The 24,650-nt window shown below is 44.8% G+C and overlaps 2 protein-coding genes across 2 annotated transcripts in view; one reads left to right on the forward strand and one right to left on the reverse strand.

Annotated features, from left to right (window-relative positions):
• Positions 1 to 13,726, forward strand: part of NOTCH4 (notch receptor 4) — a 61,894-nt gene extending 48,168 nt beyond the window's left edge. The window contains exons 21-26 of the mRNA XM_039336570.1: positions 4,503 to 4,593; positions 4,685 to 4,814; positions 6,807 to 7,045; positions 9,257 to 9,404; positions 11,186 to 11,283; positions 12,328 to 13,726. Of these exons, the coding sequence (XP_039192504.1) occupies positions 4,503 to 4,593; positions 4,685 to 4,814; positions 6,807 to 7,045; positions 9,257 to 9,404; positions 11,186 to 11,283; positions 12,328 to 12,675 (1,054 nt within the window). The 3' untranslated portion in view covers positions 12,676 to 13,726. The remainder of the gene's footprint in view (positions 1 to 4,502; positions 4,594 to 4,684; positions 4,815 to 6,806; positions 7,046 to 9,256; positions 9,405 to 11,185; positions 11,284 to 12,327) is intronic.
• Positions 13,727 to 15,652: 1,926 nt separating this feature from the next.
• On the reverse strand, positions 15,653 to 23,199 carry LOC120305154 (vesicle-trafficking protein SEC22b-B-like). The gene is made up of 5 exons (XM_039336571.1): positions 22,974 to 23,199; positions 21,822 to 21,931; positions 20,919 to 21,079; positions 17,168 to 17,314; positions 15,653 to 16,180 (listed from the first exon to the last, which is right to left on the reverse strand). The coding sequence occupies exons 1-5, from the start codon at positions 23,046 to 23,048 to the stop codon at positions 16,023 to 16,025; spliced, it is 651 nt and encodes a 216-aa protein (XP_039192505.1). The 5' UTR covers positions 23,049 to 23,199; the 3' UTR covers positions 15,653 to 16,022.
• Positions 23,200 to 24,650: the final 1,451 nt, after the last annotated feature.

Raw genomic sequence — 24,650 nt, forward strand, 5'->3', positions numbered from 1 at the left:
TATGAAAAGAGCACAGTAAGGGGAGGGGGAAAAGGAGTTACGGATAGAGCCTGGGTTGCTGTGTATGAGTCATCATCTAGGAATTGTTTTTTTTGTGCCATCTTATGCCTAGTACCAAGACCTGATCTCTTTGTTCTGAAAAGGTATAAAAGGTGGAAGACATTTTTTCTGGTTGTTGCCTTCATCTCTCTACCAGCCACGAAGAGAGATGGGGTCACCCAACTCTGTTTTGATCAAAATAAAAGTTGTTTGCTTGCTGAAACCTCGGCTCAGGAGTTTCTTTGGCTCTTTTAAATTCCTGAGTAATGTTGGGGCAATTGTGAGGTTAAGTGGAAAACCTTACATCCTGGCGCCCAAACATGGTGGAAGCCACAATGGCTCTCCCCTCACATCTGGAGACCCCTGTACACAGTTGCCTCCTGAAAAAGCATCTTTGGGATAACTATGACCTGAATGAGAATCTCCATGGACATTGCTAAGTTACACAGTCATGAAGCGTGACGTCTCATGACTGTGTTGATTAGCAATGGAAATTCTAGCAGTCTCAATTGGTGTCGTGAAGGTTGTTAAGCGAGGACATATTGCGACTGTGACTTCCGATTTCTTGTCGGCCTCCCCATTGTCTTTGCTTGTTGGAAGCCAGGTGGGAATTGTAACCATGGGACCGCAGCTCACTGCAATGTTGTAATTGCGAGTTGGGCACCAAGAGCCTGAATCACAATCACATTGCTGTGGGGAACGCTGTAATCGCTGAAAGGAGGATGTAAGTCCACCTCCTTCAGCATCGTCACAAGTTTGAATGGATGCTGAACGAGTGATCACAACCTGAGATTCACCTGTAATTCAGATAATTAAAGTTTCAGACAGGAAGGCAGTGCAGAGAGTGGTGAGGACGGCCGAAAAGATCATTGGCAGTTCCCTCCCTCCCATCCAGGACATAGCACAGAAGCGCTGCTTGAGCAGGGTCCGTAAGATTGTCTGGGACCCTACACATCCTCTTCACGACCTGTTTTCCTTGCTACCTTCTGGAGGAGGCTTCATGATATCCGTAGCAGGACATCCAGATTCAGCCAGTTTCATTCCATACAGCATTAACCTTGTGAACTCTCAAGCTTCCTCCTTCCATTATATAATCAAGATGGACAGTGTTTAATATTTATTTGTTATGTATATGTAGGGGTGTGGGTCTATATATATGTTGTATATAGTATGTTTTAGGTGTGTGTCATGTATGTGTTTCACTTTGAGAGCGGGCAACTAAATTTCATTTCTGATGCGTGCCGTTGTGCCCACAGTAAAAAAAAATGACAATAAAGGTTATCTTATCTTATCTTATCTTATATCTTATATCTTATATCTTATATCTTATATCTTATATCTTATATCTTATCTTATCTTATCTTATCTTATCTTATCTTATCTTATCTTATCTTACCTTACCTTACCTTACCTTATCTTATCTTATCTTTCCAACTGAGTTCAAGTCCTGGTGACTTTAGGGATGTGTCCATGTCTTCTTGACAGCCATAAGGCAGTGGCTGTAAAAGTAGGTGGGAATGGCCTTGGAACAATGGACTAAGAAGTGCTGCATAGGACAGGGGTGTTCAACCTTGGTAATTTTAAGACTCATGGACTTCAATTCCCATAAATCCCCAGTGAGTCATGCTGGCTGATGAATTCTGGGAGATGAAGTCCACAAGTCTTAAAGTTGACAAGGTTGGACATAATCAAATAAGAGACAGCAAAGCCCACAGCTGGGTAGTGGGTGGAGCAAGAGGCTCAGAAGAGACCCTCACTCGTTCCTCAGGCTATAAAGGAAATGACTTGCAAGATTCTATTAGTGTAGCTTTTACAACAACTTAAAATTTTCTAATTCCTCATCTGGCCTTAGCTAGGATTGCAGCTATATTGCCCCCTTGTGGGCTTTTTAGAAAATTGCACCAGGCCTGCAATTTCTTGTCCGTTTTCCATTCAAGTAATGACCATTTACAGGTACTCCAAAATTTCTGCTGTTAAGTAAGAGATTTGTTGAAGTGAGTTTTGCCCCATTTTACGACATTCCTTGCCACAGTTGTTAAGTGAATCACCGCAGTTGATAAGTTAGTAACACAGTTGTTAAAGTGAATCAGGCTTCAACCATTGACTTTGGCGGTCACAAAGGGATCACATGACTGGGACACAGCAACGGTCATAAGTATCAGTTGCCAAGAATCTGAATTTTGATCATGTGACCCTGGGGATGCTACAAAAGTCATAAGTGTGAAAAACCGTCATACACCAAGTCACTTTTTTCAGTGCTGTTGTAACTTTGAACGGTCATTAAATGCACGTAAGTCGAGGACTACCTGTATTTTCCAGATCAGATATAAATTCATTTACTTCCGATGTTTTTACTCAGCTGGGCAGGCTGAGAGCGTGGAAAGTATATATTTTTTTCCACTTAAAATTAACCACATTTGCACTTTGACTCCCAAATCACAGCCATCCACGTGGTTGGACTATTAAGTCCTATAATGAGTCTGGTCAATGTCAGCTGGAAAACATTTAATAGTGGCAAAAATAAAACTACAATAACTGACTTAATATTTCTGGTATTTAAAGAAGAAAGTGAACACTTTTTCCCCAGGAGGAATGAAATAGACCACCTCATTGCAAACACATTTTCAAAAAAAAATCAGGGCCCGATGAAGTTGTCCTTCATGCAGGGGTTGTTTACAAGCAGCCTATTGTACTTCTATTTTTTGATGGTGGAAGAAAAATACAAGAGGACTCAAAGACGCTTTAAAAGTTTCCCAGATTCAGATCTGAGCAACTTCCACTTGAAAGGTCTCCAGTAACCCTGATGGAAAGAACTCCTACTGTTTGAAGTTAATCTGGTTTAGATTAAGGAGGCTTCAAATCTTCTAATCCAGTGCTTTTCAACCGTGGCCATTTGAAGACAAGAAGAAGAAGAAGAAGAAGAAGAAGAAGAAGAAGAAGAAGAAGAAGAAGAAGAAGAAGAAGAAGAAGAAGAAGAAGAAGAAGAAAAGAAGAAGAAGAAGAAGAAGAAGAAGAAGAAGAAGAAGAAGAAGAAGAAGAAGAAGAAGAAGAAGAAGAAGAAGAAGAAGAAGAAGAAGAAGAAGAAATAGTAGTAGTAGTAGTTGGAGGGGCCTTGGAGGTCATCTAGTCCAACCCCCTGCTCAGGCAGGAAACCCTATACCATTTCAGACAGATGGCTGTCCAGTCTCTTCTTAAAAACTTCCAGTGTTGGAGCATTCACCGCTTCTGGAGGCAGGTTGTTCCACTGGTTAATTGTTCTAACTGTCAGGAAGTTTCTCCTTAGTTCTAGGTTGCTTCTCTCCTTGATCAGCTTCCACCCATTGCTTCTTGTCCTGCCTTCAGGCGCCTTGGAGAATAGCTTGACTCCCTCTTCTTTGTGGCAACCCCTGAGATATTGGAGCACTGCTATCATGTCCCCCCTCGTCCTTCTCTTCATTAAACCAGACATACCCAATTCCAGCAACCTTTCCTCATATGCTTTAGCTTCCAGTCCCCTAATCATCTTTGTTCTTCTCGGCACTCTTTCCAGAGTCTCAACATCTTTTTGACATTGTGGTGACCAAAACTGGATGCAGTCTTCCAAGTGTGGCCTTACCAAGGCATTGTAAAGCAAACTTCAACTCCCAGGATTCCCCAGGAATAGCTGTTTTTAGATGTTATGGGTGCTTCATCACTGCAGGTTTTAAGAACAGACTGGACAGCCATCTGTCTGAAATGGTATAGGGTCTCCTGCCTGGGTAGGGGTTGGACTGGGAGATTTCCAAAGTCCCTTGCAGCTTCCTTCTGATTGATTGAGTGACCAGATTGTTCTAAACCAGTGGTTCTCAACCTGTGGGTCGGGACCCCATTTGGGGTCGAACAACCATTTCATGGGGGTCGCCAAACAACGCAGTCCGCCATTTTTTCCCCCTTTTCCTTAGCTGTGCTACTCCGTTTTATTCTATTGGCTTTTGAAAGCCAATAGAATAGACTCTCTTGAAGAGAGTCTAATTCTATTGGCTTTCCAAAGCCAATAGGAATTGTCCAGGCTGTCTCTGCCCTGCTGAGCCCGCCAAAAGTCCCATTCTGCAAATGGTGCTGCACCAGTTCAGTAGTCCTCGACTTACGACCGGTTGAGTAATCCTCGATTTACGACCGGTTGGGGGTCGTGGCATTAAAAAGGTTGAGAACCACTGTACTAAACTAAGGCAGATAGATGGTGCTGATCCCATTCCATGTATAAAAGCTGTCTGAAATATTGGAATTTTTCTTCCAGTATTCTGCATTACATCTGCAGACAGCAAGCAGATTTAGGGGTTCTGTGCAAATCACAGGATGTAGAGGTCTTTTTTGCAGATTTTTTTGGGCCACCCTTTGGCCTTCGTTGCTCAAGGCAACTGCTCTGCTATTTGAGAACCGTTCTGGCCGTCGTAAAATAACAATCTTTCTTCTCACTTTCTTTTGCTCTCTCCTTACAACCGCAGGCCAACGAAACTCAGTACCGAATTTGCAGAAGATCATGACACCTTCTCCAACCCCCATTTCGACGAGTCTTTGAACCCCAAAGATGTAAAGGTATTTATGCTGGATGAAGAGGTTGTGGGAAACGTCCACGCCACAGGTGTTTTTTGGGGGGCTTCTCTTTACAATCATCCCTTTTGTGCAGGAGGATCTTGATTCCGTCCGTATCTCAGATCAAGGCCCAGTGAGACCGAAAACACAGACGCTGGGTAATGTCTCGGTCCCAGACCTGAGGAAGGATACCAGGCAAAAAGCAGGCAAAAATCAAGAGCCAGGTAAAAGAAGAAAGCTAATTCAACGGAGCTCAGGGTTGAAATGAGAAGTCCTTGGTGTTCTCCGAGCTTGACTGTTTTGTTCCAGATGTTTCATTACCCAAACTAGGTAACATCATTAGTGCTAGTAAGGAGTGTGGGTTGCTTTCCCTCCAGCTCTCCAGCCCGCCAATTCTTATCAGCTCTTATTTCAACAACCTTGATTCTCACACTAGGTTTAGTGTTATTATGTCTAGCTAAACTCTCATGCATATCTCCCCCTTCCCTTTCTTCTTCTTCTTGTGCCATATCCGTTATCGGATGTTGGCGATCATGTTGGCGATCCTGTTTTTATCAGCAGCCGCATGAAAAAGTGCCGCTGAGTTTTGCCAAACCAATCCCTTAGATTTTGAAGCCACGATGTCCTTCTTCTGCCTGGACCTCCCCAGCATCATCTAACTCTAAAAGCGAAAAGGAGAAAATGGTTACATCTCCATCTGTTGTCAAAGCAAAAACATCCGATGTTAGCAGCGTTGACAGGAATAGGGTCTCCTGCTTGAACAGGGGGCTTGACTAGAAAACCTCCAAGGTCCTTTCCAGTTCTATTCTGATTGATTGATTGACACTGCTCAAACCCCTTTGTGATCCTACCTATTGGGCAAACCCAGGGAATTTAGGAACCAAAGGAAGAGTTGTGCAAACTGAGTGGTTATGTAACATGCCAAATGTGGCAGCGCTTGCTGATGATGTTGTAACAAGCCAGCATTTCAGGTAAAATTTTATATATCTGACAAAGCCAGCTATGTTTTTCATTTTCCTGCTCAGTGGCCAAGGAAGAAAAACGTCGACTTGCTTCTCCATCAAAAAACGAAATCAATGTTTACATTTGAATTCTTTTCTTTTTATACTGAATGGGGATAAGATTAGATCTATAAAACAGGATCACCTAGTTCAATTAGATGAGATCAAATCATACTGTATTTGCCCAGGGACATTTGGTTTGTTTGTATGTGCTTAGAATGGGTGGATCTGAGCCGGATTTTGTTGTTATTGTTGCCGCTGGCAAATCTCAGGAAATTGGCACCCGCTGAGTTGCATAATTTCAAGAACAAATTGCTAAGCTTGTATACTTCAAACAGCCAGAAAGGCAAATGATTTTGTTCACTCCCTATGCTAAGTAATAATATGATTAGACTTTAGCTTAGAGCCACATGTGAAATGAACTATTGTGGTTTGTAATTTTATGGCTTTTGGCTGAGCTTCACATGGAAATGCCTTGTTAAGGATACAGGCAGTTCTTGACTTACAGCCACAACTGGGAACAACATTTCTATTGCTAAGCAAGGTGGTTGTTAAATGACTTATGACCATTTTTCACACTTATGACTGTGGCAGCATCTCCAGGGTCACGTGACCAAAATTCAGACACTTGGTAACGGACTCCTATTTATGATGGTCGCAGTGTCCTGGGGTCACGTGAACGTCTTTTGCAAACTTCTGATTTTACGACCGTTTTTGCTATTGTGGTTAAGCAACGCACTGCAGTTGTTATGTGAAACATCCAGCTGTTAAACACATCTGGCTTCTCCCCGTTGATTCTGCTTGTCAGAAGCCTGCTTTCCCCTTTTTCTACAGTGACCACATTTTGTTGGGAAAAAATAATCAGGGACAGACCTGAAAAATGGGCAAATCCGAAAGGGGTTCATAAGGATAAAAATGTTTTTTTCATTCTTAGGAAGTTTCTCCTTAATTCCAGGTTGCTTCTCTCCTTGGTTAGTTTCATCCATTGCTGCTTGTCTTCCCTTCTGGTGTTCTGGAAAATAAGTTGACGCCCTCCTCTTCTTTGTGACAACCTCTCAAATACTGGAATACTGCTATCATGTCCCCCCCCCCCCCAGTCCTTCTTTTCTCTAGACTAGCCAAACCCAAATCCTGCAACCGTTCTTTATATGTTTTCGTCTCCAGGCCATCTTCCTATCTTTATAAATGTTTCATGTATGCTTTTTATGTTTCCAGTTTGTGGCCTGACTCCACCAATGTCCTTGGCTTGTTCGGGGTTGAAGATGGAGAGTTCTTGGACAGACAAGCAAATGGAGAACTTGGGAGAGACGCCTCTTCACTTAGCAGCAAGATACTCTCGCGCAGATGCTGCCCGCAGACTCCTGACAGCTGGAGCTGATGTTAACGCCCGGGACCAGTGGGGACGGACCCCCTTGCACAGTGCCATAGCAGCTGATGCTCTGGGGGTATTCCAGGTCAGAAAAAGAGGAATTAGGATTCATATAATACAGTGGTTCTCAACCTTTTTAATGCCGCGACCCCCAACCAGTCGTAAGTCGAGGACTATTCAACCGGTCGTAAGTCGAGGACTACTCAACTGGTGCAGCACCATTTGCAGAATGGGACTTTTGGCAGGCTCAGCAGGGCAGAGACAGCCTGGACAATTCCTATTGGCTTTTGAAAGCCAATAGAATTGAAAGCCAATAGAATGTTCAAGAGAGTCTATTCTATTGGCTTTCAAAAGCCAATAGAATAAAAGGGAGTAGCACAGCTAAGGAAAAGGGGAAAAAAATGGCGGACTGCGTTGTTTGGCGACCCCCGTGAAATGGTCGTTCGACCCCAAATGGGGTCCCGACCCACAGGTTGAGAACCACTGATATAATATGAAACAGGAAGAGACTTGATCAGGCTTTCCAGATTCTGTTGTTATATATACAGATAGTCCTTGACTTAACAATCGGTTGCTTAACGACGGATTGACATTACAATGGAACCCTCAAAAGGTGCTTGTGACTTGGTTCTGAGGTTCTGGTGGCTGGACCACGCCCCCTCACGATCACATGACCACATCTCAGGTGCCTGGCAACCAGCTCGCATTTACCTGACTGTGATTTACAATGTTTTTATCCAAAACTGGCAAGTACTTCCAGTTCTATGGCAAAAAGAAAAAACAAAAAAAACACCCCACAATGACTGCTGTGGAAAAAGAGTTCCTAAAATTGGGTCAGCCACATGACGATCCACTTTGTGACCATTACGACTTACAATTCTAGTGGGCAGACTCCATAATTGTCGCAAGTTGAGGACTTACCTGTAGCCTACAATGAAGCAGCTCTTGAAGAAATCTTCTTTTATCTGTTTCTTGACTCCTTGAAAGGTTCTCTTAAGTTTTGCTCTTCCTCGGAGATCATTCTGCAAGCAGGGGTGCGGGGGCAAGGAAAGAGAAAGTCTGTTGCTTTGGGCATGTGCACAGACAACCCTCGACTTACAGTATTCATTTAGCAGCTGTTTGAAGTTACAACAGCACTTAAAAAGTGACTTATGACCAGTCCTCACATTTGCGACAGCTGCTCCATCGTCACCTGATCAAAATTTGGAGGCTTGGCAACTGGCATGAACTTACAACAGTTGAGACATGCTAGGATCATGTGAGATCACAATTCTGACCTTCCCAGCCAGCTTCTGACAATAACGGAACAACAGAGTTGGAAGGGACCTTGGAGGTCTTCTAGTCCAACCCCCTGCTCAAGCAGGAGACCCTATACTAGGGGTAGGCAACCTTGGCTCTTTTATGACTCATGGACTTCAACTCCCAGAATTCCTGAGCCAGCTGTGCTGAGGGGAAAGGGAGAGGTTTCCAAGCTGAGCCATGCTGGCTCAGGAATTCTGGGAGTTGAAGTCCACGAGTCATAAAAGAGCCAAGGTGGCTTACCCCTGCTACAAAGTCAATGGGAGAAGCTGGACTTGCTTAATGTTTGTGTGATTCGCTTAACAATTGCAATGGCTCTCTTTAATGAGCACTGCAAAATGGTCACAAAGTTGGATATGATTCACTTAACAACTGTCTTACTTAGCAATGGAAATTCTGGCCCCCAACTGTGGTCGTAAATCAAGGACCACTTGTAATTTGATTACCCTCAGAGAATAAATGCCGAAGTGAATAATTTGCTGAAAATTTCATCAAGAGACTAGCTCAGTGGTTCTCAACCTTTTTAATGCTGCGACCCCCCCAACCAGTCGTAAGTCGAGGACTACTCAACCGGTCATAAGTCGAGGACTACTCAACTGGTGCAGCACCATTTGCAGAATGGGACTTTTGGCGGGCTCAGCAGGGCAGAGACAGCCTGGACAATTCCTATTGGCTTTTGAAAGCCAATAGAATTAGACTCTTTTGATAGAATTAGACTCTATTCAAGAGAGTCTCTTCTATTGGCTTTCAAAAGCCAATAGAATAAAAGGGAGTAGCACAGCTAAGGAAAAGGGGGAAAAAATGGCGGACTGCGTTGTTTGGCGACCCCCGTGAAATGGTCGTTCGACCCCAAATGGGGTCCCGACCCACAGATTGAGAACCACTGGACTAGCTCCTCATGGGGCAGAGGGAGTTTAAGCAGTAAAACCTCATTGCTCAAACGTTGTAATTTGCTCTCTGTTCTTGCATCTCCTGATGGTGAAATGGCCTCCGGCAGATCCTTCTCCGGCAGAGACAGACAGACCTGGATGCTTCGGCAGAGGATGGCACCACCCCTCTCATTCTTGCCACACGGCTTGGGGTCGAAAACATGGTGGAAGAGCTGGTGGCCAACCACGCCGACCTCCATGCCATAGATAAGAGAGGTGAGGTTCGTGCACGGCTCCAACATGGTGGCTGAGTTATAACCTGAGGTAGTATTAATGACAACTCTTCCAGGGAACTGTGGTGGAAATGACCAAAGGACTGCACTTCAGAGATCTGTACATTTCTGACTAAGAAAGGGAAATAAACGTGGAAGAAGCACCAGAGAAACGATGGGGCTATTGATGTTCTGATCCAGGAGTCCCCAGTCCCCAGGCTGCGGCCCACTACTGGGCCTCAAGCCCTTCAGAACCGGGCCACAGAAGTACCGGGCTAGTGCACTTGTATGTTCGTGAGTATCCCCACTTGTGTGAGCAGTGGGCAACCACGGGCACGTGTGCTCCATTTGCGGGAACTCACGTGAATGGACCTGCGCAGGACCACTCAACTTGCCTGCCACTCATGCAAAACCGTCCCCTCTGTTCCCTCCCCCCCCCAAGCTGGTCTGCAAAACCGGGAAGGTTGGTGAACTCTGTTCTGATCCACAGAAACCAGTTATTCTCAAATTGCACAGGGGACAGCCACTGTCTTCATGTCCTATGACAGGGATAGGCAACCTTGGCTCTTTTATGACTGGCTTTTATGGCTGGCTCAGGAATTCTGGGAGTTGAAGTCCACAAGTCATAAAAGAGCCAAGGTTGCCTACCCCTGCCCTATGAGATGCAAGGCCAGACTACGGATAGTTCGCAATTTACAACTGGTTACGATGGACCTCCTCAAGGTTACTTACAACCTGGTTTTGAAGTTCCATCACCCCCTCCTGCCTCCCATGGTCACATGATCACATACTGGGTGCTTGGCAGTCAACAAGCATTTATAGCACTTAGAATTATATGCCATTTTACAGCCCTCTCTAAGCGGTGTACAGAGTCAGCATATTGCCCCCAACAATCTAGGTCCTCGCCTTACTGACCTCGGAAAGATGGAAGATTGAGTCAACCTTAAGCCGGTCAGGATCGAACTCCTGGCAGTGAGCAGAGTTTGCCTGCAATGCTGCATTTTAACCACCGCACCACCAGGGGGCTGGGATTTATGGCCATTTGCAGCATCCTTCAGTCATCTTGCCAGAAACTGGTGACATTGGATAAAATGGATATACTTAAAGACCACATTTGTTTGCAATTGTGGTGTTTAATGACCTCCACAAAAAGATTGTAAAAATCAGGCATGGTCATGTGACCTACTTAATGAGTGCCACCACTTATGGTGTAATTCCGGGCTCAGTTCCACTCATAAATTAAGGACTACCTTTAAATTAAACCTCAAGAGTTGGAATTGGCTCTGAAGTCCTTGTAGTCTTGCCTCAGTAGGAAATCTAAGATCATTGGCAAAAGATTGCTCGTCCATTGCTTAAATATCTCTTATCAAGTCTAGTGCATAAATAGGATTCAGTTATTCAGCAGTTTTTATTGTCAAGATCAAATTCTCCAAATTCTGGCCTAGCATTATGGCATCGGAAGCCAGAGCCATTTGCAGTGTATCAGATTGAAGGTCTAGCAAACACACATGCTTGGGTAGGAGCTGTGACCTTCCAAGGCCAACCTCTCTGGGGAGACCAAGTTGAGAAAGGTCAGCCTAGGGGCCACCATTTCCCATTATCTACTTATTATACATCAGAATCCAGGGCAGGATTCTAATGTTTCTCAGAATTTCCTAAAGTAATGGAAGGAAGAAAAAAAAAAAACCAGAGATGCCCACCATTATCGAATGAAGTCCAGTTTCCCCACCCACCACCCTAGAGTCAAATTCTTTGCTTCATCCTTGGATTTCTCCTATCTCACAGGGAAAAGTGCTCTCCACTGGGCTGCAGCAGTCAACAACCTCCGGGCCACCCTCATTCTGCTCAGGAACGGAGCTGACAAGGACATTCTAGACAATCAGGTAATGTACATTTGATTTCTTTCGGTGGATCCGTCTCTTGAAGGCTGCCAATTTGTGAAAGAAGTCAAACGGATTCCTCAAGCACTAGATAGAACATAAAGGAAGTTGCCTTGGATCAAAATATACTACTTAACATTCTTCACACTATTCCAGTGATGGCGAGCCTTTTAGAGACTGAGTGCCCCAAAACCGCCCCCACCCACCCACAGGGCCACCCACTGCCTCCACGGCCCACCCAGATCGTCCAGGCAGCCCAGTACTGCCATGGTGGTCACGCCCTCCACCCTCCGCCTGCCGCATCATCTGCATGAGACAGAGCACAAGGGTGGTTGTCTTCGCTGCCTGGCTGCCATGTCCTTGGCTGCGCTGCTGCGCGGGCCACACCCAGGGGCAACTCTCCTCCGGGGGGCTGCTGGTGAGGAGGAGACCATAGGGGGAGGTGGGGCTGGGTGACAGCATGCGTGCCCACAGAGGGCTCTGAGTGTCCCCACTGGCACGCGTGCCATAGGTTCGCCACCACTGCACTATTCCATCCTAGTTGAGAATGATGGAAGCAGTTCCCCCTGTCTGGATTACCTCAAAGAGGAGATGACAGGTTTAGCACTAGAAGCAAGTGAAAAGATTTGAGGCAGAGTTGGACCTGTCCAATCCTCCAGTATCTCAGGGGTTGGGTTACGGTGGGATTGCTCGACGTGAAATTTCCAGCCAAAGATAATAGGCTTTGGGAGACATAGTTCAACAAAAGCTGGAGGGCTACACGTTCTTTACTCCTGGGCTAACTGGGGTAGTGTGCTCTGCTTGATGGTACAGTCTTTTCCCACAGGTGAACAAATAAAAGTTTGGCTATTGAGAACCTTGAGCAAAAATGCCATGCGATAAAATGGCTTAAACTTGAGATTTTGTTTGTTTGAACCATTGAGCAATTCGTTTGTTCCCAACCTGGAGGGTTGAAGTTGGGCTTGGTAAAGTGAGGACATATGACACTAAGAATGGTCCCAGATCATACGGGCCTCTCTTACTGGTTCCGTTTCACTCTATCTACAGGCCCAGACCCCATTGTTTCTGGCTGCCCGGGAAGGAAGCTATCAAGTGGCATCTCTTCTTCTGCAACATGGTGCCAAGCAGAATCTCCGGAACCATATGGGTCGTCTCCCCAAAGACGTGGCACTTGAGCGTCTGCACCACGATATCCTCTCTCTGCTGGACAGGCCCTGTCTTCCTTCTGGGACTGGCCAGCTTTCACCACACAGGCCTCGCCCACAGCCTTCATCCAAATTGCACAGATGGCCATACCCACCCAAGCCCTCCCAGCTCACTCCCGTTCCAGAGAACGAGGGACCTTTTAAGGATGCTACCCCATCAGAAGAAACCATGGGGCAGACGGTGGAGTGAATCCTCGCCCTCTGCAGGAGGACACTGTGGGTCAGCGATGACAGCCTTGGCCAAGGACATAGCTTTCCCCAGTGAGATTTGCAGGGCAGGGACTTGGATTGGTGGCATATCCAAGGGCAGTGTGGAGAAACGAAGGAATTCTAGCAGTGACCTCAAAGAGCTCCAGATGTTTCTGCTGTCACAGGTGGGGATGTGTTGCAACGTGACTTGGATCCTAAGGTCATCTTACAAAATCTGAAGCATATAGAGGGCAGCTCATCCCACCTTGCTACATCGTCCCCAGAATATACTCCAGATGTGTTGGATTTCAACTCTCGGAATACGGGCTGGTGGTCCTGGCAGCAGGATTTCAGCCCATCTGGCAAGAAGGAGAATGGAAAAGACCACTACAGGGCCACTGACTTTGAGAGGAAGTCTCTTCAAATTCATTGAGATTTAGTAGGCTGTCTTCCCACAGCTGTCTTCAGAGTTGGTCTCCTTGCAAGAAGGGATTGAATAATCTGGCAATTTAGGCTGCTGAGAATTCTAGAAGTTGAAGTCCAACATAAATGGAGGTTCTTCAGCTGGAAAAAGGCGAGGTAGAATGGAAGTGGATAATCTCAAGCTGGAAGTTTTAATCAAACCTTCCACCCCATTTTTCCTGATTTGTTAATTCCACCGTGCAAGTCAGCTCACCTTCCACTGAGAACGCGTCAGGGGAACTTGTCTAAAGAATGGAATATTGTTACCAACTATACTCATTGTGCAAAAGCCAAGAAACCTGAAGTAAAGTTAAAATTCCCCCCCCCCCCCAAACTGAATTCGGTTCCTGGCAATTTCATTTGTGTACAAGATTCCTCAGGTGGAAGTTTTCACCTTAGGTGGGAGTTCACCTCTGTTTTCACAATAACTATTCTTCTTGTGCCATATCCGTTATCAGATGTTGGAGATCATGTTGGCGATTCTGTTTAACAACTATACCAGCGGTGGCGAACCTATGGCACGGGTGCCAGAGGCGGCACTCGGAGCCCTCTCTGTGGGCATGCGCACCGTCGTCCCAGTCCTAGGCCTTCAGCTGGGTTTTATAAAACTTTTTTGCTTTAGGCCTCCACCACCGTGTGCAAAAAAAAAAAAAAAGATTCAATCAATCAATTTCAACTTCTTGTGGGAAAAAAAAAGATCTCGCAAAGTTGGAATTGATTGATTGAACTTTTTAGTCCCACCTAGTCTGCCGTTACCACCGCAGCCACGCCCACCCAGTGGGCCACACCCACTCAATTGGCCACCCTAGCCAATAGGCCACACCCACCCAGCACTCGACAATGCATAAGTGGGTTTTGGGTTGCAGTTCGGGCACTCGCTCTCTAAAAGGTTCGCCATCACTGAACTATACCATCTCCCAATTTACAAAGCAGGACGCCAACTTCCTTGCAAGCAAACAAGACAGATAGCAAATGCATTTCAGATGTCATATCTGGAACGCATCACTAGAGGGATCACCAGCGAGAAAAAAGGAGGTCCTAATCCTGTTACACAGGGCTTTAGTCGGGTCTATGACAATTTGCCACTCGTCACGGCCAACTCGTTGCAGGACAAAAGTTACACTAACATCAAAGAAATGGGATGGGAAAGAATTGTTAAAGAAAGGATGCAAAAGGAAGGACAGGATGAAATGTGAAGGTTAAAAATTAAAATATTTTTAAATTTATTTTAAATAATTAATTAGAATTGTTCAATTGTCCCCCAGTGAATTGTCCCACAGCGAGTTGGCTGTGGTGAGTTGGCCACAGTTGAGTTGGCTGTGGCAAGTTGTCCCATTCCCGCTTTAGGCATCCCTCAAGCATCCAGTTCTGGAGACCTCACTTAACAAAAGATATGGATAAGACTGAGTGAGTCCAGAGAAGGGCAACAAAAATGGGGGAAGGTCTGACGGACAAAATGTGTCAGGAAAGATTAGACCAGTGGTTCTCAACCTGTGGGTCGGGACCCCATTTGGGGTCGAACGACCATTTCACGGGGGTCGCCAAACAACACAGTCCGCCATTTTCCCCCCCTTTTCCTTAGCTGTGCTACTCCCTTTTATTCTATTGGCTTTTGAAAGCCAATAGAATAGACTCTTTTGAATAGAGTCTAATTCTATTGGCTTTCAAAAGCCAATAGGAATTGTCCAGGCTGTCTCTGCCCTGCTGAGCCCGCCAAAAATCCCATTCTGCAAACGGTGCTGCACCAGTTGAGTAGTCCTCGACTTACGACCGGTTGAGTAGTCCTCGGCTTATGACCGGTTGGGGTTCGCGGCATTAAAAAGGTTGAGAACCACTGGATTAGAGAAACTGAATATGTACAGCCCGGAGGACAGAAATGAAAGGGGGGGGCATGATGGAAACCTTTAAATATATTAAGGGTGCAAATAAGATTCCAGAGGGCACTATTTTCAAGATCAAGCAAAAATCAAGAGCACGAGAGCATAACCTCAAACTGACAGAAGGGAAGTTCAAAAGTCATGTTAGGAAGCATTACTTCACAGAAAGCGAAGGGGAAGCTGGGAACCAACTTCCAGCGGAGGTAGCGGGTCGATCGTCAGTAACTGAGTTTAAACATGCTTAGGATAAATACATGTCTTATCATCTGAAAAAATAATAACTAAAATAAAAATAAATAAAATATTTTTTAAAAAATCAATTAAAAGTAATAAATAAAAAATAAAATTAAAAAGAAAAAAAAAAAAAAAACCAAACTCAAAGAGTTACCCTGTGGTGAGATGAACGGCCATCTTACCACAGGGTACCTCTTTGATACATTTAATAAATACAATTTCATATTTAATTTGATAAAATAAATAAATAAAGGGGCAGATTTAATGGCCACTAGGTCTTTTTCTGCCGTTTTCTATGTTTCAGTGTGGAGATATTGGGGGGGGGGATTTATAGGAGGGAAAATTTACATCCAGCTGTGGGCTCAGCATGCTGAGAGCAACATACACACACTTGGAGACTTGGGGTATGTTAAAAAAACGCACACAAAAACTACAGATTTATTGTGGCAGGAGCCGATGCCACTATCAACCTGCTGGCTGTTGACAATGCTGTAAGGATTTGTGGGGTGGGGGGGAAGCTGAGCTATGGAAAGCGATGAATTTCTCCTCATTTGCTAAAGGCAGGTCAACCAGCTTTTTCTCCATTTATAAATAGACGTAGGTCCACTCAGCATCTTGTAGCTGCCATTTTAGGCCAACCATGAACTGGCAAAAGAGATGAGGTGAAAAACAGTAACATCATTCCGAGTGATGAATTTGGGGATATTCCCCTGTTTCTCCTCAAAGGAAAAGCACAAGTCACATGGGGCCTTGGAAACGAGAGGGAGAGATTCGGTCACACCAGCCACCAGAAGCGTATGTAGAACAGGAGCACGATGAAGATGAGGCCGGTGGCGGCGGCTTTGGCATAAGCAGAACGGCTGTTGAGGAGCTTGGCATCGTGGCGATATTTCTTGGAGAGGGTTGACAAGTTGCTGGCTTTCGAGTCCAGAGCTGAAGGAGAGAAGACAAAGAAAACACAATTTGTTTCTGTTGTCCTCCTATTCAACTTTGCCAGGAAAAGCTGCTGGTATCATGGTTCCGACAGATGAAACTCTTCAAAAGAACTTCAAGGCATTGTTTACCTTAAAGAATCTTTTATTCGAGTAGCATAATATCAGCACTAATATAATCGAAGCCAAAAACTGATTTCCCCTCCCCTGGGCACATAGTATCAAAGCATAATTCACTCCTCCATTTAACAATCATAAATCACATTCCCCAATTAGCTTGAAGCGAGAACCAAGCTCGCCAATTCTTTATCAACTCTGAATTCAATAACCTTGATTCTCACGCTAGGTTTAGTGTTGTTATGTGTAGCTAAACACTCATTCACATCCCCCCCTCTCAGCATCATCTAACTCTAAAAGCGAAAGGAAAAAGATGGCTACATTTCCATCTGTTGTCAATGCAAAAACATCCAATGTTAGCAGCGTTGACAGCTGGTGGCTCCCCATTGGAGGAGGGGGGAGGGGCAAGGCTCAGAAAGGAGGCTGTTCAAGAGCAGCTTCGGCCATTTTGAACAGCCTCCCCAGACAAATTCGATGGGCTTCCCCTCTTTTTTAACAGGAATTGCATTCAAAATTACAATGAAAAAAGATTAAAAATGCAGGTGGTCCTTGACTTACAACAGTTCATTTAGTGATCAAAGTTACAACAACCCTGAAAAAAGTGACTTATGCTGTTTTTCACACTTACAACTGTTGTAGCATCCCCAAGGTCACGTGATCAAAATTCAGATTCTTAGCAACTGACTCTTATGACCGTTGGTGTGTGTGTATCCCACTGCTCTTTACCACCCAATCACTATCTCCATTTCTACTCCTTCAAGATCAAGAGACTTTTCTCCCAGAATCACCTCTCTTCTCGGAGCTACATTCTCAAGGTCAGGTAAGGGTCACGTCTGACCATATACACTTCCTGTAGGTCTCCCTCCTGTACCTGATAAGGTCTCCCCTCTTTGAAGGACCTCTTCAATGTTGGTCACCATGATTTTCTGAACGTCCTGGAGCTCCACGTTGATGCTGCTCAGATGGCGCTTTGACCAAGTATCTAGGTAGGATTTTTTCAGCCTCTGGATGTAAATGTCTAACAAGGAAAAATAAGACATGTCATATCTTTGCATTACAGGTATTTTGTTCCATCTAGATAAGCCTTCTTCAGCCTGGTACCCCAAACCCACCATGGCCCATGAGATTCCTTATTCAGCTGTGGCCCAACCTCGCATTCCTCTTGCTATGAAGAGCAAGACAAAATTTGGTTCTCCTTTTATTTATTTGTTAGACTTTTATACTTCTACAATCTTATCTCGATAGAAACAGGAATAACAACAATTTCTGTTTAAAGCAGTAAAACTTTTTAAACCAGTCCGCAGCCGAGGAATGATGTGTGGAATTCTTGGTGTTTTCTGAGTTTGGTTGTTTGCTTGTGGACGTGTCATTGCCCAGCAAGGCAACATGATGTTAGCTAGTTGGCCAATTAAATGTCTTCAAGCAAACATCTGAGCTCAGAGCCCACCAAGAACTCCACTGTTTAAACCATGGTTGTCAGTTTAACAGTGTTTCTCAACCTTGACAATTTTAAAGCATGCTGGCTGTGGAATTCTGGGAGTTGAAGTCCACATGCCTTAAAATTGTCAAGGTTGAGAAACACTGGTTTAACATGAAAATAATATCCCAAGAACAAACCCGTTAATTAAACTAGTTGGCTCTTTTATGACTTGTGGACTTCAACTCCCAGAATTCCTGAGCCAACATGGCTCAGCTTGGAAACCTCTCCCTTTCCCTTCAGCATGGCTGGCTCAGGAATTCTGAGAGTTGAAGTCCATGAGTCATAAAAGAGCCAAGGTCGCCTACCCCTGGTATAGGGTCTCCTGCTTGAGCAGGGGGTTGGACTAGAAGACCTCCAAGGTCTTTTCCACACGTTCTAAGAGACAGGAAGTCAGCCTGATGCTTATATGCTTATAAGTGAACTTCTATCAAAAACGGCAGCCCAGGTGGTGAAAAAAAGAAGAAGTAATGCATAACATTTACAGAAATCTTCAATAAAAATCAGCGTGGGAAGTTGCAGATTCTAAGTTTCTATATTCCCTCCAAATGAGCTATTAAGATTCCTTGACTGAAATGGGCAGAGCTCTTTCTTCCTTGGTTTTATCCAACTGCTCAAAGCTTGGCATGGCCTACATTCATGGCGGAGGTGTGGGTTTCAACTCCCAGAATTCCCCCCCCCCCAAGCAGTATAGCTATCCAGAGGGCATCCAAGTTGGGAAGATACTTTTGAGTATCCTGGCAAGATCCTGGCAAGATCTCAACACAGTGGGCAGAATCTGTGTTAAATACCAATGGTGTTTCGTTCCCATTTTGCCCCATTGAAATCAATGGGCACGTGATTCCTACAACATCAATCCCATCGATTCCAAGGGAAACAACCAACTTGGTCTGGCCCTAATCTTTTAGCATTTCAAAGCAATCCATACTTAAACATGGATTTGTGATTTATGCACGTATTCATGGTCCTGATATTCCTCCAGAGGTCAACATGGCAAAGCTTTTTCCATCTCAAATCCTCCCCCTCTTTCATCCCCACACGGTCCTACCAGGTTGATAAAGATGAGAAATAACGATCGGGATGAACTCGGTGAATTTACCTGCTAATCCATACCCCCTTTCCAAAAAGCCAAATCAATCTGCAGCCTGTCACTGTAGGCAGCCTTCACTCTTTCAGCTATTTAGGTCATCTTGGTCATTTGACCAAGATCCAACTTTCATGACTCTACACTGCGTCCATGCTCTTCTGCCCTGCCAAGAACTGTAATTCAGAAACAGAGATGCAGGAAAGACTCATCAAAAAATATTCTGGGCTTAGAGTACAACTTTGTGAAGACTAGGCTGGGTGGTGGTGGTGTTATTTTATTTCTTCTAAGAGGAACAGGCAGATATGATTGTGGCAGATAAAATTTTGCACCCCCTGGAGGAAGTGAGGAGAAATATTCAACACAGTGTTTCTTAATCTTGGCAACTTTAAGACGTGTTTCTGGGAATGGATCCCACCCATAAAGAGGTCTGCAAAGTGGCATCTCTGGACATCAGGAGATCTGTCCCCATCCTAAAGGTCTGGCTGAGGAATTCTGGGAGTTGAAGTCCACACATCTTAAAGTGGAATCAGGGGAACAACCTGCCTCCAGAAGTGGTGAACGCTCCAACACTGGAAGTTTTTAAGAAGAGACTGGACAGCCATTTGTCTGAAATGGTATAGGGCTTCCTGCCTGAGCAGGGGGTTGGACTAGATGACTTCCAAGGTCCCTTCCAACTTTTTTTTATTTTTATTTTTGTTATTATTGAGGATCATCGCACAGTCAGCCAGATGTTCAGACTGGATTTGGCATTTTGTCTACCTATCGAGTCCTTACCCAGGACCTGGGATAGGCAGATGTGGATGTTTGATGGTATTACAGGTATCGTCGCAGGATGGAAGCAGTTCCTAATGTTATTATTATTATTATTATTATTATTATTACTATGGATCATCGCACAGTCAGCCAGATGTTCAGACTGGATTTGGCATTTTGTCTACCTATCGAGTCCTTACCCAGGACCTGGGATAGGCAGATGTGGATGTTTGATGGTATTACAGATATCGTCGCAGGATGGAAGCATTCCTAATAAGGCCGCCTTTTGCAATTGACTAATAGCGAATTTGTCAATGCCAATGGTGTTCAAGTGGTGCTCCAGTTGTTTTGGGATTGCACCCAAGGAGCCTATGACTATTGGTACTACCCTTGCTTGCTTTGCCACAGTCTTTCTATTTCTATTTGTAGGTCTTTGTATTTTGTTATCTTCTCCAGTTCTTTCTCTTCTATTCTGCTGTCTCCAGGCACTGCCACGCCCACTATCCAGACTTTTTTGTCTTTCTTATCGACAATTGTTAAGTCTGGGGTGTTATGTTGTATTATTATTATTATCTACCAGACTGAGAAACTCTGATCCAACACAATGAAATTATGGGGACTGAGGAGAGATCATCTCTTTGAGGTAAACCAAACCAAGAACCAGACATGGGAAGAATTCTAGGAATCCTCTTTTCAGGTAGTCCTTGACTTTCGACCACAATTGAGCCCAAACATTTTGTTGCTATGTGAAATATTTATTAAGTGATTTTTTTCACCATTTTACAACTTTTCAAGCCGCAGTTGTTAAATGAATCACTGCAGTTGTTAAGTAAGTAACATGGCTATTAAATAAATCTGGCTTCCCCCGTTGACTTTGCTTGTCAGAAGATCGCAAAAAGCTGATCACATGATCCCGGGGCACCGCAACCGTCATAACTATGAGTCAGTTGCCAAGCCTCTGAATTTTGATCGCGTGACCATGGGGATGCTGCAATGGTCGTAAGTGTGAAAAACGGTCATAGGTCACTTCTTTCAGTGCTGTTGTAACTTTGAACGGTCACTAAATGAACTGCTGTAAGTCGAGGACTATCTGTATTGCAGTAAAATAGAACATCAGGACCATGAAAACCCATTCCAAACCTTCCCTGCTCCTGTTTACATACCACAAAATCAAGGCAGGACCATTTTGAGCCTTCCGATGATGTTTAGGGATGGGGACAGACAACCTGGGGTCCAGGGATGCCACGTTGCAGATCTCTTTTTGGTGGGATTCATTGTCAGAGACCTGTTCATCTTTACACCTACCAAACTCAATGAAGGCGTAAGGCCGGGACACCGACGACACTTTCTTCCCGTAAAGTTCCCAGAATTCCGCTTGTAGCTCTTCCAGAAAAGAGAAGGCCAACTTCTTTGAATAGTTAGCTTCGCAGAGTGTCAGGTAACAAACTCCCTGGCTGATCAGGTAACTGTAGGGGAAAAATGCAGCAGAAATGAAGGGAAACGAGAAGAAAAAAAGGTACAATTTGAGAAGTAAATCTGCACATAGGTTTGGAAATGGCAGGTGTTCATGGAGATTCAAGAACATAATCAAGGAAAGACCCAACTTAGGAGAAATTTCCTGACAGAACAATCAGTGGAAAGACTTGCCTCCAGACATTATGGGTGCTCCATCCCTGGAGGTTTTTAAGAAGAGATTGGGCAGCCATTTGTCTGAAAAGATATGGGGTCTCCTGCTTCAGCAGGGGGCTGGACTAGAAGATCTCCAAGGTCCCTTTCAACTCTATTATTCTATTAGAAGGCATTTGACAGGTAAAAGGTCGGATCATTTTTCAGAGGTTACCAAATATTGATGTGAGTTTATAATCTGGCAGCAATTCTTTCGTTTTTCTTTTCATAGTTCAAGCTGTAGGCAACCTTGGCTCTTTTGTGACTCATGGACTTCAAGTCCCAGAATCCCTGAGCCAGCATGGCTCAGCTTGGAAACTCTCCCTTTCCCCTCAGCATGGCTGGCTCAGGAATTCTGGGAGTTGAAGTCTACGAATCATAAAAGACCCAAGGTTGCCTACCCCTGGTCTAGGGCATTGCAAAAAATTTAAAGCTGATAGAATAGGGGCATTCCACCATTGTGCTGCTTCACCATGGGATGGGTAGCATATAAATTTAATAATAGTTTTCTTCTCCACATTACTATGAATCAGAAAAACTTACTGAAAAGTCATCGGTCCAGCCTGCAGAGAACACCGATTTGGCGAATGATCCCCAAGTTTTCGGAAAAGCTGTTTGGCTTGATTGTGATATTCTTGGAAGTTCCGATTTGACTTCAGAGGAGGAAATATATATAAAAAAGCTTGTCATTCAAAAGCCAGAGTAGAAATTGTACTGAGAACAGCAGCAAGTTGGAGAATTCTACGGTAATTTCCTGTGAGTCCCCTGGACTGCAAGGTGTTCAAACTGGTCAGTCTTAGAAGAGATCAACCCTGCCTGCTCTTTAGAAGGCCAGATCCTGAAGTTGAAACTCAAATACTTTGGCCACCTAATGAGAAGGAAGGATTCACTGAAGAAGGGCCTAAGGCTGGGAAAGATTGAGGGCAATAGAAGAAGGGGACGACGGAGAATGAGGTGGCTGGATCAAGTCACTGAAGCAGTAGGCGTGAGCTTAAATGGAATCCAGAAGATGATAGAGGACAGGAAGGCCTGGAGGAATGTTGTCCATGGGGTTGCGATGGGTCGGACACGACTTCACAACAACAACAAAAGTGATGGAGGGAAATTACAAACTCTGCTCTTGCAGCATTTAGACGCCTGATCCTAAGTCAAGGACTTCCTGTATTTAGCCAAGAAAAGCAAGGCCCTCTAATTTCGCTTGGTCCTAACAGAAATCTAAGCAAAGAAAATATGCCAGGAATAAAATACCTTTTGTTATTATTCTATTCCTGCAACTCTGCCTAAGGAGGCAAACCCCCCAAATTGCCAGCAAATACAATAGTGGGGACAGAGGGGGGGGGAGATATCAAATAAAACCAAGCAAACTATTTTTCCAAGGCTCGTAAAAGCAAGCCTTGCCGCCTTACTGGCTCAGAATGGGCTTTAAAAAAAACCCTAATAAAACCGCAGGCAGAAACCCATCCATTCTTTCCAATAAAAACGGTCACCTGTTTTTCTTAAAACAACCGCGCGCCTTAAGCTCATCGCAGGTGCGCTGCAGAGCAACCGAGGCGGCTGAGCAATTGGTGTGTGTGTGTGTGTGTGTGTGTGTGTGTGTGTGTGTGTGTGTGTGTGTGGAGCCGCGGTGTGTGTGTGTGTGTGTGCGTGTGTGTGTGTGCAGGACGCCCCTCGCCCCCTTCCTCCCCCCCCACTTACCTGCTCCGTTTCTTGCATGGAGGCAGCCAAAAGTAGCCCGTCTTGGACCCGGCTGATCATGGTTAGCAGAACCATGTTAGCGGGAGGAAAGGGGGCGAGAGAAAAAGGAGGGTCTTCAGCTCAGAGCGGGGGGGGGGCAGCGTCCCGCCCCCCGCTCCTCTTCCTCACCTCCGTCCCTCTGTCAACTCTTGCAGCCGGCCTTCAGTCTCCCGCTGACGTGGCTGATCCGGCGGGGGCGGGGGGGGAGGTAGAAAGGGGCGGAGCGAGAGAGCCGAGAAGTTTTACTTTTGCAAAGTTGCGAGGACGCCTGTGTGTTTCCGTGTGTGTGTGTGTGTCTGTAGGAAAACCGCAAGTTTCCCTCCCGATCCTTCCCTTCTTCTCCGCGTCCCCTGGAGCCTCGGGGGTCGTCCTTTGGAAAATGCCGTTATTGCTACAACGGGGGCAAACTGTAGGTTGCCCTGGCGCTCCGCTTGATTGAAGTTGCATTGTTTTCATTGCGCTCGGAATTTTTTTTTTTTTTTGCTTGCGGATCTTGGGAGGCGGCGGAGGGAGCGACGATTTAGTTTACGCAACAATGCGCGCGCCGCTTTCGCTCGTGGAACCCGAAGCCGTTTCCCCGCGCAATGAAAGCTTCAAGTCCAAGTTTAAAAAAAAGAAGAAGAAAAAGGAACGTTCCGTTTGTGACGTCACAATCGCACCCCGCAAAAGGTGTAATAAACCACCCGAAGACGCGAAGGGCAAAATCAAGCTTTTCAACGAGGCAAAGGCCGACCAATTGAACATTTCTGATTGTGTTTCGAGAATATCAAGAAATTAATACTTGACAGCCCTTTAACGATGATCTTCATCCTACTTCGATTTTATCCCCTATCCCCCCACTAGATGCCAGGACAGTCATGAAGTGGGTCAACGCGTGACTGGATCTGTTTTTAATCACCTTTTTTTTTGGCAGTGGTCAGTAAGCAAAACCCCACCCCCACAGTCGTAAAGCAAGTCCATTGTTCACTATGGGCTGTTTTTGCTGAAAACTGGAAGTAAATACTGGTTTTCTGCAAAAAAAAAAATGTCATAGTTTGCAGACACGTGACTGGGATGCAGCAAAAGTGGTTTTGTCAAGCACAAGTAGTCCTTGCTTTACCACCAATTGCTTAGCGACTGTTCAAAATTATGACCAACCATTATGGACATAATGGGTTCATTTTAATGACCATTGCAAAAACGGTTATAAAATTGAGTGTAGTCACATGGTGACTCCATTAATAATCATCCTGATTTACAACCAGAATTCCAGGCTCAATTGTGGCCGTAAATCGAGGACTATCTGCAGCCAGCAATAATCCACAAACAATTCTAATATGTGGCGCGTGCCTCTCTTTACCTAACGGTAAAGGGCTGCCACAGGATATGGTCAAAAAAGGCAAAATGGCAACAATATGATTGAAACTCTGCCTGTTTTAAAATGTGTGTTAACGGGCCACATTCAGATAGAATAAACCTAAATTATTTCAGATGTCCTTGGATAAAATGGTCCACAGAGCCCTTTCATTCTTGTTTACACATCTCTCATTCATGCACATAGATGTAGGAACTAGATATAATTCAGAGTTATGATCAATCCATCACCTTGGTTTGCTATCCCTAAATTAATTCTGTTCATAATCCCAGCTTGTTCTTAAA

The sequence above is a fragment of the Crotalus tigris genome, unplaced genomic scaffold (assembly GCF_016545835.1).
Source record: "Crotalus tigris isolate CLP2741 ecotype Arizona unplaced genomic scaffold, ASM1654583v1 scf7180000017666.379230911805:20528666, whole genome shotgun sequence".
Lineage (NCBI taxonomy): Eukaryota > Metazoa > Chordata > Lepidosauria > Squamata > Viperidae > Crotalus > Crotalus tigris.